The sequence below is a fragment of the Furipterus horrens genome, unplaced genomic scaffold, assembly GCF_987537825.1.
Source record: "Furipterus horrens unplaced genomic scaffold, mFurHor1.1.pri manual_scaffold_9, whole genome shotgun sequence".
Lineage (NCBI taxonomy): Eukaryota > Metazoa > Chordata > Mammalia > Chiroptera > Furipteridae > Furipterus > Furipterus horrens.
Window position 1 is genome coordinate 990,421 of NW_028327179.1, and position 16,179 is coordinate 1,006,599.

At 63.0% G+C, this 16,179-nt stretch overlaps 1 protein-coding gene across 1 annotated transcript in view; it reads right to left on the reverse strand.

Annotated features, from left to right (window-relative positions):
- The window catches only part of PKD1L1 (polycystin 1 like 1, transient receptor potential channel interacting), a 60,000-nt gene extending 45,619 nt beyond the window's left edge, over positions 1-14,381 (reverse strand). The window contains exons 1-15 of the mRNA XM_090287764.1: positions 14,297-14,381; positions 13,226-13,352; positions 12,916-13,098; positions 12,095-12,417; positions 10,570-10,743; positions 10,136-10,255; positions 9,572-9,740; positions 8,888-9,127; positions 8,053-8,185; positions 5,693-5,899; positions 4,956-5,137; positions 3,828-4,049; positions 3,435-3,595; positions 1,903-2,205; positions 1,044-1,103 (exon numbers count right to left, since the gene is read on the reverse strand). Of these exons, the coding sequence (XP_090143890.1) occupies positions 1,044-1,103; positions 1,903-2,205; positions 3,435-3,595; positions 3,828-4,049; positions 4,956-5,137; positions 5,693-5,899; positions 8,053-8,185; positions 8,888-9,127; positions 9,572-9,740; positions 10,136-10,255; positions 10,570-10,743; positions 12,095-12,417; positions 12,916-13,098; positions 13,226-13,352; positions 14,297-14,381 (2,689 nt within the window). The remainder of the gene's footprint in view (positions 1-1,043; positions 1,104-1,902; positions 2,206-3,434; positions 3,596-3,827; positions 4,050-4,955; positions 5,138-5,692; positions 5,900-8,052; positions 8,186-8,887; positions 9,128-9,571; positions 9,741-10,135; positions 10,256-10,569; positions 10,744-12,094; positions 12,418-12,915; positions 13,099-13,225; positions 13,353-14,296) is intronic.
- Between the last annotated feature and the right edge of the window lie 1,798 nt (positions 14,382-16,179).

Consider the following 16,179-nt stretch of genomic DNA (forward strand, 5'->3'; position numbering starts at 1 on the left):
AAGGTTCAAGATAAAGGGAGAATCTTAAAAGCAGCAAGAGAAAAGCAGAGAGCTACGTACAATAGGATGTCTATAAGACTCTGAGCTGATTTCTCAAAATAAACTTTGCAGGCAAGAAGGGACTGGCAAGAAGTATTCAATGTGATGAAAAGCAAGGACCTACAACTAAGATTCCTCTATCCAGCAAGGCTATCATTTAGAATGGAAGGGCAGATGAAGTGCTTCCCAGACAAGGTAAAGCTAAAAGAGTTCATTATCACCAATCCATTATTATATGAAATGTCAAAGGGACTTACTTAAGAAAAAGCAGATCAAAACTATGAAGTTTAAAATGACAACAAACTCACAACTATCAACAACTGAATCTAAAAAATAAAAACAAAATCCAACTGAACAAACCAGAATAGAAACAGAATCATAGGTATGGGGATCATTTGGAGGGTTATCAGCTGGGAGGGGAAGGGGGAGAAATGGGGAAATGGTGCAGGGACTAAGAAGCATAATCCATTTCTACAAAATAGACAGGGGGAAGTTAAGAATAGTATAGGAAAGGGTGAAGCCAAAGAACTTATACGTACGACCCATGAACATGAACTAAGGGGGGTGGGATTGCCGGAGGGAAGGGGGATACTGGGCAGAGGGGAGTGAAGGGGAAAAATGCGGGATGAGTGGGAATAAAGACCCTGGATCGGGGGAATGAGACAAGAAGGGGGCTTCCCAGAGCAGAAATCAAAGCCCACCAGAAAGGAGGAAGGACGTCAAGGGCGGCACTTTTGGCCGATGACAGCTAGCCCACGCACCGAGGACAGCAGAGAGACCGTGTTCCCAGGCTGGCCCCTCTGGGTGTCTGAAGCTGGGGGACCCTCCGTGCGGCAGGTGAGCTAGGGCGGACCACACCACCCAAAGGAGCGTCGACCCCCACTCCCCGGGCCTGGGGTGCAGGAGGGCACGTGGAGCTGGGTGTCAGGGCAGGCAGTGGAGGTGGATTGGGGCGAGGACGGGACCCAGGCTCGGGCGGAGGGACCAACCGCACGCTCAGTCACCTGGCTGCCTTCCTTTGGGTGGCACCGCTTCCTGGATGTCACTGTAAGAGGCTTCGAAATCTGTGCGACGGGACAACATGAGGACGCTCCATGTAGACCAACCCCCCGAAGTTCCCATGACCCTTGAGGGGACATGCCCGCTGCCCGGTCTGCTGCAGGCCCAGGCCTTGCTGTGAGGAGGCAACCCCCCCACCCCCCGCCATGGAGGCCACACTCTGTGAGAGGCCGTGTCACTGTCCCTGCCCCCAGATGGCTGGGCACACGTGGTCACTGGAGGTTGGGGCGGACGGTGAGGCCTGTCCTTATGGGGGCGGGCCTTGCTCTTGTCCCTTACAGGAGAAGCCGGCATGATGGTTTGGCTCCCACTGTCACCTTTCTGTCCCCAGGGCGCTGCCTCCCCCAAGGCTGCAGGCTTCATGGGGGCTGCCCACCAGCTACCCCGAGGCTGGGGCTCGACTCTGGGGGCAGCGGCCTTGGCCAGGGCGTGGGCACAGCACCGGCACCTGACCGTGACTGAGAGCGGCCCCGTTGAATGGCAGCAGGGAAGGGACAGACACTGAGGGAGGAGGTGGGTGCTGGGCCCGGACTGGATCCCTGACCGTGAACTTCTCTTAGCGTCTATAGGCACAGAAACAGTTCTGTCCAGCTTGGAACCCGATGCTGCAGGGAACCTGCTGGTTGTCAGGGAAGGAAAGGACGAGGAAGGTGACATGCAGGGCACTCTGGTTGCAGCCGGACTGTCTAGTCCCGGGGCCGGGAGGAGGGCGCAGGCTTGAGAGCAGCCCCATGAGCAGAGGTGGGCACCGGGCGGGGGCTCACGGGGATGAGGCTTCACACCTGCACCAGGGACAGCACTTACCAGGGGTGGGAGGGGCCGGGCTCGCCAGGGTCCCCTCGTTCCATGGACCCCTGTCCGGGACCTCAGTGTCCCCAGCAGCAGGAGCACGGTGCACAGTGACGGAGGACCCCATGGAGGTGGTCCCTGTGGCTGAGGGGTCAGGCCAGACTGAGACCCATGGCCACGGCTCCCGCAAGAATGACACAGGCGTGACGTGCGGCTCTGTCCTGATCGGCCCCAGGGACAGGGGGTACGACTCGGATGATGTCAGTCTGTCCCCCAAACCCAAAGAGCCCAGCAGTCCCACGGTCCTGCAAAAAGGGGCTTAGAGATTCCACAGCGTTAAAGCTCTGGACCAAAAACACATTTGGTTTCTAAGAGTTTGCATATTCCATACACACGTTCTGCCTGAAACAAACCCGACATCAACATGAAAACCACATGCAGGAGACCCAGCCGTGGGGCAGACCAGCTGCCAGGCCAGACGGGGGGTGGTGGACAGCGGCTGGCCCGCCCGTCTCCCCCGGGGTCCCCTCCCTCAGGCCTGGGCCACCGAGGGCAGCCCGCTGCCCGCTCTGCACCCCGGCCCAGCTGTTCACACGTGTTCTAAGAACTGTCTGGGCATGCGAGCTTCTAACCCTTACATGTGTCAATTCTAAACCATGTTGGGAGAATTTATGGGAGAGGATCAACAACAAGGAAATCTTTGCAAGGATAGAAAAGCAGCTCACAATGGTGTTGGCTTCCACGGTCCCCAGGGCCAGGTTCCGCGAGGACAGGGCTTGCCCAGAGGAAAGTGAGGCCACCGCCGGGGCCTCTGTATCCAGGGACACTGAGCACGGGCGTTGCCCCCCGCCCCATGTTCACCAGCCAGACGGCATGGGGCCCTCTGCCTCTGCGCCCCGTGTGGAAGCTTCACGTGGCCTCGGCGTGTGGAGGAAGCCCGTGGGACAGGGTGCAGGCACAGGCTGCTGAGCGCACTGGGCCGCCCACTCGGAGCAAGGCCCCCCGCTGTCAGGTCAGAGTGACCCCAGTAAAACATCGCTCAGGGGACGCCACGACCCCAGGCCAACCAGGAGCCCGCTAACCACAGGCTACACCCACATGTGATTTCCGTGGACTTCCCCTCCCTGAGGAGCCTCAGGACCCACATTTCCCCCCAAGAAAGTCTCAGAGTAGCTCCCAGTAACAGCCGCGGGGCAGAGTGAGGACCCCGTTCCCCTGGCCCCTCTGCTGAGCCCCCAGCCGTGGGGACCCTGAGGACGGCAGGCCCTGGAGGGACAATGGCCCTGGCAGGGTGGCTGTGGCATGTGTTGTTTCTAAACTAGGAAACCTGCCCCGTGGGCACGGGGTGCCGCTTCCACGGCCCCCCAGGCTGAGGCACAGCCCGAGCCTCGTCTGCTTTGCTGTCACAACAGCCACACGGGTGTGAACCAGGAGCGACGGGGACGTGGTGGCTCAGGGCCCGGCCAGATACGCCTGCGCCAACGAATAGCAGCAGCCGTGAAATAACTGTTTGCTCAGCCCACGGAACGCAGCGCCCAGGTCTGTACCTTCCTCTCTGTCCTTCCCCGTCGCGTTGACCCGGAAGAGGTCCCAGGAGTAAGAGAGCGCGGTGGCCTCGCCGCAGTCGTCACAGGCCGCCCGCAGCGAGAGCCCCTCGTTCCAGTTCACGGGGACGCCCCGGAAGGTGACCCAGGAGATGCGAACGAGCCTGCAGCGCGCGAATCGGGTGCAGAGCTCAGGAGGCCGCCTCTTCGGGGCCGCGTTCATTTAAATCGCACCCGCCCCCCTGGGAGCCCCACTGTCAGCGCAGCGGGCGGGCGTCTGGACCCCACGTCCCGCATGTGCAGCGAGTTTCCTCGGCGGGTCCCCACCCCAGCCAGGCGCGGGCTCCCAGGACCAAGCCCCGGACGGGCGCCGTGGGGACTGCAGGGCAGGGGTACCTCAGGGCCGGGTCGGAGAGGGTGGACAGGAACACCCGCGCCTCCGACGAGTTCCAGCCGTGGCTGGACACCGTCAGTGTCACAAGGAACTGGTCGTAGCCACTGCTGAGAGAGTCCGCCGCGAAGGACAGGGTGGGAGCCCCGGTGTCCAGGCTGCGGGCAGAGGGCCCGGCGAAGCAGGGGCGCCCAGGGGCGCTGGCTGGGGAGCACGTCCAGTGGTACCTGCGGGGAGTGTTGGAGGGGCTGACGTGCCTGCTGTGGGCATCGAGTGGCCACGGTGTCACTAAGGGGCTCTCCTGGGGGCCTGCAGGGAGCCCCTGGACGCTTTTCAGATGCGCGTTCCCGGTTACTGGTGTGGACGGTGTCCATGGAGGGTCTGTGCTCGAGGTGGATGGAGTGTGGGCACTGGGTCAGGCCATCCAGGGAGGGGACTGGGTGGAGCCGAGGACCAAGGCCCGAGCGTGGGGACCCAGCACCAAGGGGCATGACATGGGGAGGCATCCCACTGGGAATCCAGCCCCCCCACCCCCGCAACAGCCAATCATCGCACAGACCAGGGGTTTCAACACAAAGTCACAAATTTGCTACGGACGGAATGTGTTTCCCCCCAAATTCACGTGTGACATGAAATGCTAACCCCACAGGGATGCCGCCGGGGGCGGGGCCTGTGGGAGGTGACGGTCGTGAGGCAGAGACTCGTGAACTGGGTCAGTGTCCCCACTGAGTCCCTGCCTCTGTGACAGGAGGACATGGGGGAGCCGCCCGCCCAGGCACAGGTCTGCCCGCAGCCCGACCTTCCGCCTCCACCTGAGGGTGGACCTCTGTGGTCCACGAGCCCCCGTCCACGGCCGTCACAGCCACACAGACGACCGAGACTATCAGCCCCACGTCCCCCAGTCTGCGATCCGTCACTCTTTCAACACCCACGTAGAAAGCCCTCTCCTAAATTCCCTTATGTTTTGATCCTAAATGAAACAGTATTTCGATTGATAGGAGTCCAGGTGCTTAGAATTGTTAAAGTGATAAACCAGGGCCCCGGAGCCGAGTCTGGAGAGAGCGGTGGCAGAGAGGCTGGGGGGGGGGGCGGGGGGGGCGGGGGGGGGGACGGGCAGAGCCCCAAGCGCTCACCTGAGGGCGGCCCCAGGTCTGTCGGGGTCGTAGGACAGGGTCCCCCTGAGGACAACGGTGGACGAGGGGCTCCTGGGGACGAACAGGTGTGTGCCCTCGGAGATGACGCTGACGGGCGCTCGAGCCCGCACCTCCACCCGCACGCGGTAGGTGCTGTGCACGGGGCTGCCTTCCACCTGCACCTGGAACGCGACCACCAGGGGGCGTCGGGGACGGCAGGGTGCGCACAGGAGCCCACGCTGGCCTCGTTCAAGGTCAGAAGGAAACTTGGCAGGAAACTGGCGAGTCTGAACGTGCCATCAGCTCCCACTGAGGCTTCACTCACGGGCCACACAGAAAGAATTAGTTCTTTTCAACCCCCTGCCAGTCACCGTTGTGGAAATAAGCCCCCCACTGTGTGCCCACCGGCGACGGTGGCTGGAGTGGCCAAGGGCGAGAGCATGTTCCTTCCCACATCTGTGCTGGCACAAAGCTGGGGCTCTGGTCTGTGGACATAGTAACACCGCACGCGTCCGCACTTTGTAAGCTGCCCTGCTGACAGTGAATTTTTCACGGTCTCCAATTTCACTTAGCTCCCTCTCTGAACCCTGAACATAGTAGGGACTCAAGAGTCTGAAATTTTAAAAAAACCACCCTCCTCTGGGACAGAGCAGGTGTGGAGGGGGGGGCATCGCCAAGGCTGCGGAGAGGGGGGTCAGCGCTTGCTGGGCAGGTGCAGCAGCCCGCGGCCAGCCCACCTTGGCCAGTGCGGTGTAGCTCCCGGGCTCCAGGAAGTAGCCGGGGACGGTGACGCTCTGCCTGCGAGTGCTGACGCCAGGCGGCAGCGGCACCTGTGACCCTGTGGAGTTCGTGAAGCTCCAGGTGTAGGAGAGTCCTCGGGAGATGTCACAGGCAATGGCGGCTTCAAAGGTGACTCCCAGGGTCACGGGCTGAGACCTCCACACCTGCGTACAAAGAGAGAGGCGGCTCCCTAAGCAGGGAGTGGATCTGTTCCAGAGCAAGCGGTTAAAGCCCGCGTGTCTGTGGGATCGCAGGATGGGGGTCCCAGAGCTGCACCCCGAGGCACCTAACCACCTACCACATCTGTGTCACAGAGGACAGTGACAAGTCAAAACGGAAAGCAATGACAGCAGTGAGGATTTGTACTTACACACTCATAATCAGAAAAACCCTTCTAAGCACAAAATTGACGGGCAAATATCAAAGGGAAAGATTCATAGACTGGATTACATGAACTCTTTTAACTTCTGAATATCAAAAATGTAATTTTAAAAGCAATCAGAGGAAAGAAGAATTATTCGAAGAACATATGATATTAAAATATACTTTAATATCATTTAAAATCAAGAAAAATTTCAGTTTCCAGCAGAAAATCGAGTAAAGATATGAATAGGCAAGTCAGCAATATAAATTCTTACCTTATTGTATGGTTTTGACTATGAAATCACATAAATGTTTTATATGTTCAAAACTTAAATCGAAGCAAAAAGGAAAACAAATTTTGATCATTGGAAACAAAAGGACGTAAGCAATATTTCAAACAAGTAACAGAATAAAGACGTATTCCAAATGACCTTAATACAGAGCATCTTGAGGCTCTATTCTGAGGGCAACCAGAACTTCAGGTACATCGGGAAGCTCGCTAAGTTTTCGTTCTGGTGGGAATATCAGCATTGCTACTCTGAACGAGTTTCACGTGTTTATTAGAAAAATGCTGATCAATACTTGCAGGGCTGACGGGGCTGTCAATGGGGCGGGGGAAGGTTTCCAGAGCGGGGCGGGCAGAGCCCCCAGGGCAGTGTGTCGTGTCCCCCCCCCCCCCCCCCCCCCCCGGCCGGCTGCGTTTAGAGACAACGTCTCCAGCGGGGGCAACAATGTATCAGGACGTCCCGGCGGGTTAGCGCCCACGTGGAGGCCTCGGATGACCGTCTCCGGCCACCGTGGGACGGGGAGACGCGCTGGGGGTTGGGAAATGGGGTTCTAAAACATCGCTGTTGGTCACGAACGGAATTTCACCTTCCGCTCTCTTTCAGTGACTTTGGTCAGGATTTAAATCGATTCAGAGTTGTTTTCTTTGTTTCTCCTCTGAGAACGGAAGCATTCTATAACAGCCCTCCTCGCCACGCGGCCCGGGGTCGTGAGCAGCTCCACACCGGGATGCCGGCTCTGGACCCGTCAGTGAGGACAGACAGACACGTTCGCGGGGGGCCTGGCGGGGCGCGGGGGGCCGCTCATGGGCCGAGGCTGAGGGAGGCCGAGGGAGGCCGAGGGAGCGGCTCCCGCGGGAAAGCCCGGGGCCTGCGGGGACGGCGCACAGGCAGCCCGGCTGCCGCTGTGCTGAGGGGCGGCGGGACCCGCTGCAGCGGGACCTGGGGAGGGGGGGGGGTTCGGCTGCATGGCCCGATGTCACAGCGCCACCAACTCAGGGAGTCAGAGACTTGATAACAAGGAAGAGCAGTCACACTCTACTGTAGTGACACGGCTCTGCGATGACAGACGTGTACAGTTGCTCGCACATGCATGCTTACACGTGCAAACACACGTGCACATGCACATGTGCGTGCCCCAGGCCTGGCCCTGGGCTTGTCCTGGCTCCCTCCCCTCGCTGCTGCATCTGGGGCAGGAGGTGCTCGACCCGAGACCCACGGGGGTCACGCAGCTGACCTCTGGGCCAAGAGGCCACAGAGAACTCCTGGAAGGTGCAGCCAGGCCACAGGTTTCCATTCTGTGTGTCATTCGGGCACATTTGCCTTAAAAAGGAGAAGCTGCTCCAAACCAGAGACCTCACAGGCACGACAGACACAGCGCCACCCACTTCTGTGGCCACAGTGGCGCTCAGTAATGACTAGCTCTCCCCCCAGTTCCGACACCACATACACTCAGCACTCCTGTCCCTGAAGGCGCTGCAGGCCCCGGACAAGCACCTCACCAACAGCTTCTCACGGTGGACTGAGCTGCACCTCGGGGCAGCAGAGTGGACGCAGGATGGACTCGAAGGCCAGAGACAGGTGCCCCTCCCCTGAGGACCAGGGGGCCTAACAGGCGCCCTCATGACAAATGCAGGTGGCCTGGATGCCACGTCCCAGTGCGGCCTCACCTGCACCCGCCCCGGGCCCGAGCTCCTCACGGGCGGCGGCTGGCAGGGCTGGTGCACCACGAAGAGGCGCTTCGCGAGGCGGGCGGCGCTGACGTTGTTGAAGGCCAGGACCTGGACCGTGAACTCTCCTTCCCTGGGGGGACAAGGCACAGGCGTGGGGGTGCTGGTTCCACCCGCGGTCCCTTCACTGTCCAGTCTGTATAGTCACGGTCACAAGGCCCATGTTCACAGAGCCCACAGCTGCCCAGTTAACGGGCTGGCCGCCCACCCAGCACAGGTCAGGATGGGCAACACACCCCCAGGTGGATGTCACCTGCTGTGTGAGAAGCAGGCACCCTCATGGAGATGTGCTGCCTCCCTCCTTGGGGGCGCTCCCGGCAGCCATGGCCTGGCCCCCGGCCCTCCTCAGGGCGTCCTCGGTCCCCATGGGATGGGCACCCTGGACCCGTGACTGGGCATCTCTGGACGAGATATTCCTGCTCTGCTTCCTGTCCCAGAAGGCACAGGACAAACCCCGTGGCCTGGAGGTTAGACCAGCCAGGGAGGGCAGAGGGTCCTCGCCGTGGGAGGTGCAGGACTGGGGACAGGCAGCGCCTGGCCGAGCAGAGGCAGAGGGTCCCCGCCGTGGGAGGTGCAGGACCGGGGACAGGTGGGCAGGCAGCACCTGGCCGACCAGGCCGTGTTTACTGGGAAATGCGTGTTTGTTCTGCAAGTGATGCAGATGGACCATCGCGCAAGACGTCTGGCCTTGGGCAGAGCAGCCCCTCCGAGGACCTCAGTGTCACTTGGTCCTGGAGCGTGAGGACAGCAGGGCCTCCTGACCCGAGTGCCTCACCTGCTGTAGACGTGGCTGGTGGAGCTATTCCCCAGGCTGCCAACGCCATCCCCGAAGTCCCACAGGTAAGCGACATCGGTGCCGAAGTTGATCCTGCAGTCGAAGGCCACCGCTGTGCCCACCAGAGCCCAGGAGGCGGACGCCAGCCGGTTGGCGACCACTCTCCTCTGCGCTTGGACGTGGTGGGGCTCCGAGGCCGCGCTGCTGATGCCATTGGAAGCCTGGACCACCACGCGGTACCTGTGGGCGGGGCGGGGGGGCAGGGGAGGCAGATGGTCAGGAGGGGCAGGTCACAGGAAGGCGGGAGCTGGCCGCATCTGTGGGATTATCAGAGCGCCCGGTGATTTACACTTTGCTGGGGACAGAGGCGTGACACTGGTGACCGCCCCTCTTCATGACATGATGCATCTCTCACGGCCGTGGGCGAGCACTGTCACCTCCTCAGAAGAGGACTTCGCTGAGGCCGCGATGGCGGGGGAATGGCACCTGTACCTGGGGCTGCCCGGGCCCCAGGCTCCGCCCCTCCACCGCCTGCTCTCAACCTACGTCTGCATCCAGCTCAGAGGAGCACCAGGTGGCACCAGTGCGAGGAGGTCACTAACTGATTTCAGCAGCAGCTCGGCCTCTCCAGACGGCGCTGAGCCAACATCACAATCAGCACCGTGGTGGCGACCGTGCACGCACCTCCCGGGGACGCCGAGTCTCCTCCTGATGCTCCTGCGGCGAGTCCTCACTGGCGGAGCGTCTCCAAAGAACCACGTGAACTCCAGGGCTGTGGTTTCCGTGGTAACAGCCACAAAGGCCACGTCGGTGTCGGTGGCAAACACGGTTCCATTCGTGTGGACTGAGACAGCTGTGATGGGGGTGGGGGGCTGGGATGGTCCTGGGAGGCACTGTCCCCGCCTCCCTGCGTGCACAGCTGTGCGTGGGGAAGGGCCTGCTTGTCTGAACAGGACTGTACTGGGGGCAGCGCAGGGGCCGGGGGCCCTGGGTACTGGGGGCAGCGCAGGGGCCGGGGGCCCTGGGTCTGGGCTCATCGAGCCATCGGCCACCCCTGACTGCAGGAAACCCACGCGCGCATGTCTCCCGAGGAAGCCTAAGGTCTGTGGCTTCTAGAAGAGCCCTGGGACCAGGCAGGTGAGCACAGCGCCCAGCAGAGGGAGGGCGGGGTCTCGGAGAGCTGGTCACAGGCCCGGGGCCACGCAGGGCCTTCTAACCGCACCCGACGTGTGTCGGAATGAAACGTACGCTGCATCTGATACCGGGGGGTCACACCGCGCCAGGCGGGCCCACTGCCCCCGCGGGTCTGGGCAGAGAAGGATACGCGGTAGGTGGAAGCTGCTGAGAAATGACGCGTGACGACAGTGCCTGAAATGACAGTGAAGGCGGGAGGGAGGGCCTCCACGCTGGTCCCTCTTCTCACACGTGCTGAGGTCCCCGTTTGTTCCCCCTCCCCCCTTCAGGTCCGCAAATCTCAGAATCTGAAACCTGTGCTTTGGAACCAGACAGACCAGGGAAACCAACTTGGTCGCAAAATTGCTCCCATTACAAGGCTCGGGGTTCTCCCGACCTCTGGAGAAGGCCCTGCCGAGCCAGGACGGCGGCTCCTTTGAAAGGGGCTCAGTTTTCTGCAGGAGGGAAGGGCCCGTGCGCCGGCCGTGGTGAGCGTGCAGCTGGCGTACCTCTCGGGCCCGCGGAGGGGCCGTCGAAGGCGAGGACCTGGCCCCCGTGGACGCTGCTGCAGTTCATGGACACGGACGCGGCCTCGCGGCCCAGCGCCACGTGGTACGGCCCGAGCCGCACAGCAGCCGCGGGGGACGCGTGGTGGATGACGGCCTCGAGCGCGTAGACGCCATCTGAGGGGAGAAGAGGGTGCTGCTCGGTGCCCTGCGTGACGCACGCACAGCCGCCCGCGTGGGAGGCCATGCGCACAGGCGCCCACGCTGTCTCTTGTGGGAACAGGGCTGTTTCGTCTGCTCGGGGCCCCTGCAGGGGCTCAGGGCCCCGTACGCAATGGGGCGCAGCCCGTGGCTCACCACGCCTGTCTCCACACTGCCGTTAATAAGGGGGGCGTTCTCACTGTGCCCGGGCCCGAGTGCGGCTCTGCAGCCGACTCTGTGCGTGGGAGTCACAGGAGTGACAACAGGTGCAGGCCGTCCCACTAAGCCCCCCAAGGGAACTCTGTCGGAACCACAGTGGCAGGGGCAGGAGTGGCCCCGTCCTTCCTGCCCTCACCCCCGGGACACAGCCAGGGGGGACGGTGCAGGTCGTCCAGCCAGCGGCCGGCCGATGGACGAGGACAGGTGCCTGTGCCCTGGACAGCGCTCGCCTGCCTGTTTCCACGTGAAGCAGCTGCTGGCCCGCTGGGTGGTGGGAGACGCATGCCCGGCGTCCCCGGTCCCCCCCAGGAGCAGCCCCGCTGACCGGAGCCGTCTGAGACGGCCGAGGCCCAGGAGCTCCCCGCGGAGCCCGTCCCTGACCAGCAGGGCCACCAGCAGCGGCCGTGGAAGTGAGTCTGGCCCCAGCGCCGCCTTTGACCCCCAGCTTTCACACGTTGGGTGACTTGTACCGGGCCCTAGGGTGGCGTCCTCAGCTGGCCCGCTCCCTCCGCGGCGTGGGTGCCACCTGCTCCCCAGCCCCCAAGCACCCCCGGGTCCCCACTCCACAGAGCTGGACTGCACTTCCTTACCCCTCACTGCCCCGGGGGCCGCCCTCCTCTGCTCACAGGGCCCCTCGCGGCTCCTCCCGGGGCTTGACCACGGGACCCGGGCTGTGACTCCCTCTCCAGCCCCCGATCGGCCTCGTCCCCAAACCTCAGCGCAGCCAGAGGTGCACAGTGAACGTCCACCAAACCAACCACATGTGCAGAACGGAAAGCCGAAACCCACAGATTTCAGCAAACGGCTTCCAACCTGCTCCGCCTGCCTGTGCAGGAGGCCAGGCCAGCGCATTAGCGCGACCTCAGGACAAGTCCGACCCTCTGGCCTCCTCTGCGCTGTGAACAGTGGTCACGCACGCTGCCTCCCCAGTCAGTGGGACAGTTAAGGGGTGGAAGGGCGGGAAGGGCGGGCAGAGCGCAGGCTCTGAGCCTCCGTTGTCAGAGCGCCAGAGGCCCTGCCGGTCCAGGGCCTCCTCTGGCCCCAGTGTCCCCGCACATCGCGTAGCTCTTCCTCTCGTGTGCTCCTGAGCCTGGCACCGAGCGCGCACCTGTGCTGTACTGGTGGTAGGCGGTGACGGCCACTGCCCCAGCCGCACGGCGGACCCTCATCTGAACCCCTGCGCCGTCCCCGAAGTCCATCACCAGACACAGAGCTGCTCCGGGAACCATCTGAAGCTGGAACCCGAGACTTTGAGGTGCCCAGGTGTCACCTTGTAGCAGGCGGTGGGTGACAGGATTGGCTGTGCCCTTGGGGCCTGGGGCTGGGAAGGGTCCGGGGTGGCACTGAGTGCAGGGCCTGGGCTCCTCGCGACCAGGCTGGGGTGTGACAGGGCCATGGGCCTGGAGAGGTCCTGGAGGAGGGCTGAGGGGGCTGTGGGGAGAGGGTCAGAAGCGTTAGCACTCAGGACACGCTAGGCACACGTCACCAGGAGGGACAGGATGCAGGAGGGTGCAGCCACCAGCAAGGCTTGTGCAGCCTGATTGCAGCTCTTAGTCACTGGTTGTCACAGCGGGGTCTGGGGCCAGAGCACCCTGGGGGACAGAAGACCTCCTAGCAGGGGGCGGACACTCATGGCCGGGGAAGCGGTGTGAGGGGCTCCGTGGCCGACGTCTGCGCTCTGGCGTCCCTCTGTACGTGCGCTCTGCACGGCACACACAGGCAGACGGGGCTCATCTGGGCACACGACGGGCTTGCAGCCAAGGGCACCAGGTTCCCCAGGCGCCCGTGGGAAACAGAGGCCTCGTGCTGTGAGAGCCGTGCCACTGCGCCACTGCCGGGAGCCTCCGGCTCACTGGGCTTGTCCATGGATGTCGGGTATCCCCTGGGCTTGGGGGGGGGACGCTGGCCTCCATGCCTCACACAGCCTACCTTTTGGGCAAGATGGCCGACTGTGAAGTCGGGGTGCTGGTCTGAGCACATGCGGCTGCCTCAGTGGGGGCTCCCATGGGGACAGCAGGTGATGTGACATCTGTCCCCCGAAGCCGCTTGGAGGCCACGTCCTCTGCAGAGCGTGGGGGCCCCGCGGCACAGGCAGGGACCACCACCTCCAGGCTGCAGGGGCCCGCAGGACAGGAGCACTGGGGTCAGGGAGACGCCCGTGAGGGTCATGACAGGCTGGCGTGTGTCCTCTGCCCGACGGCCAGCGGAGGTGGGGCCTCGTGCAGCCCAGCTTCCGCACTGGCACTGGGGAAGTGTGGCAGGGGAGAGGTGGGCATTCGTACCCTCCGGGTGGCCCAGAGAGCACTCGGAGCCTGCTGTGGCCGAGGCCCCTTCATCAGGGACTGGGGACAGTGACGGGGCCCCGACTAAGCGGACAGAAAGCGAACTGTTTAAACATCAGCTGTGAATCCCAGTCGGCAGCTGAGACGTGGTGCCCAGAAGGGTGACCCACATGGTCCTTTACCGCGGGGACACATTACAGCTGCGCCTCCAAACTGCCCCGCAGCATCCAAAGGGCCAGAAGTTCAGACACGGTTCCCAACAGCCCCTAGGGCCACCTGCATCCCCGAACCTACCTGGACTCGCTCATGGAGGGTGCCATCCGCTGCCCCAGCTGCACACATTGGTTGGCGACGGGGACCGGGGTCACTGCTGCTCCAACAGCTTGTGATTTCAAAGGACGATTCCTGGGGGCTTCCGGATTGAGGGCTCAGTTCTGGGGTGACAGAGGGAGTCCCAGCACAGCTGCCTCAGGCGGGAGCCCCAGGCCGCCCCCCAGGGCCCGGCCTCCCGATGTGGTGCGTGCATGGGGTGCATCAGTGTCAGGGGAGGGGTCCCGCCGGCAGCTCAGACAGGTGTGCACGGAGCACACAGCGCACAGCAGTGCGGCCGTGACGCCCCGTGAGAAACCGGCCCCGCGGCTCAGCTCCCAGGGCAGGTCCAGGGTCCGATGTGTTAGGTCAGGACCGCCTGTTTCAGGGCCCCTGCCCCTGGACGGAGCTCATGTGGGGGCACCCGGGGACACGCCTGGCAGGCAGCCCCCCCCCCCCCCCCCCCCGAGACCTCAGCGCATAAGCGGCTGTGCAGGCCCGAGGCAGGGCTTCTCGGGAAGCAGAGGCGCCCGTCGCTTCCAGGTGCTGGCGGCTCCTGCGGGCCCTCGTGCGCAGCAATGCACCTGCATCTCCAGACGCTGCCCCAATCCTCCCTGCCGGCCCCGGACCTCCCGGTGCTGGGGCTCATCTCAGTGACTTGGCTGACCGAGGGAGGCAAAAGCAAAGGACGTTGCCAGATCCTGGTAAAGGCCACTTACCTTCATCTGAGCGGCTCCCGGGGACGGGCGGCAGCAGGGCCAGCACAGCCAGGGCTGGCACCAGTGGCCTCCAGCCGGGGCCCATGCTCCCGCTTGCCCAGACCACAGCCCTGGGGGAGGCCGCGCCAGGAGACGCGGGACGCAGGTGCTCCCGGAGCGGCAGTGCAGCCCCCTCTCCTGGTCCCCACCCAGGGCACGGCCCAGCCCACCCTGAGCGCCCTGGCAACGCTCCTCCCCAGAGCTGGGGTCTCACCCTGCACCCCCCGCCAGGCTGCTTCCTCAGATCAAAGTGTCCCGCAGGTGTGACTGTGAGTCTGCTGGAGGCCCCACAGCTGCTGCGCCAGGTCACCCTGGCGACTGAGGACACACAGCAGGGCTCTGTCCTTCCCGGGACACCTGAAGCCTTTTTGCAAGTTGGAGACAACACCGATCCGCTGCACCTGGGACTACAAGGAGTCACTTTGCCTTGTGGACTCCTAACCGCTGAATTTACAAAGGCCGTTGGGTGTGATGACACCTCCCACTGTCCCCAGTGGCTTTGGAGTAAAACCAAACATCCGGAGCTCCAGCTCGGCATTCAAGCCCCCACTGGCTGGCCCTGAAGGCCTTTGGCCCCGGGTCACTGGGAGTGTAGGGTGATGTCAGCCCCCAGCTGCTCCCTCTGTCCCCTTCCCAGCTCTCTCCACACAGACATTTGCAGCAAGCCCGCTGGAGGGACACACTGACGTCCCCAGGTCACCAGGGAGAGAGCACGGCCGTTTCCCTCACAAGCACAGTGTGCAAAGGAAGCCAGTGTGGCCGCCGGGCACACACCCCATCCCAGAGCAGAGACGCGGGAGGCACGGCACCCGCCCTCGGGGACTTCCAGGGTCCCAGCGTCTGCCGCTGCTCCACGTCAGCTCAGCGTGCTCGCCCAGCCTGGCTCCCACCTCCGTCCGCTCCTTGGAATCTTTCCCCGGAGCCCCAGGGAAGGGCAGCCTCATCCAATGGTGGTAACTCACATCCTAAGACAGGACCATCTCTTGTTCCTTGACTAGAATTTCACTGAAAGTCACAAACGTCCTGCAGCATCAGGAAGTTCTTCTGGAACGTTATTTTCAGAGATGAAACATTGTGTCAGGCCACAGGGTATGTGGCCAATCCCCCAGGGACTCTGTGACCGGAGTCTCCCTGCAAGTTCCCACAAGATGACATACTGGGTCGAAGGGCACCCCCAAGGCTTTCTGCCTCCCGCCAGTGCCAACCTGGACCCCGCTCCCAGCAGCGGGCCTGAGGGCCGCCGTGCCCCGATCCCAGGCAGCTGCCCTCACCTCCTGCCACCCCCCGGGCCTGCGCCTGTGCTGAGCAGGGGCTGTGACTGCACATCCCCTGGATGACGCCCTGCCCATTGGGCACATGAACGCGGCCAACCTGTCACCGCCTGTGTGGGGCTGGGTCCCTGCAAGGAGGGTAACCAGGTGCTTGTTCCTGCAGGAGTGACCCCTGGAGTGTGGCCAGGGCAGGACCCTAGGACAGTCCCGCACACGGCAGGTGCCGGCACAGCCACGGCCAGCGAGAGCGTGGCCACAGCTCCGAAGGCTCCTCTAAGGGGACCGCCTCCTAGGATGCTCGTCTGAATACATCAAGTTGCTATTCCCCAAGTTACAAAGGTGGCCTTGGGGTGCTGTCAGTAAGGCAGGGCCGCGGGTCTCCCTGAGTCAAACGGGGAGGGAGGAACCCCCCACCCCCATTCGAGCCTCCTGAGAGGCCAGGGCAGAGCCCCACACACGCAAAGCAGCTGGTCCTGCGAGAAGCAGAAACAGACCTGGTCTGACTCCCCGGGACACCCCCTGGGCCACACAACAGAGTCCCGCGCCATATCCACAAAGTCATCGAGGCCGCCG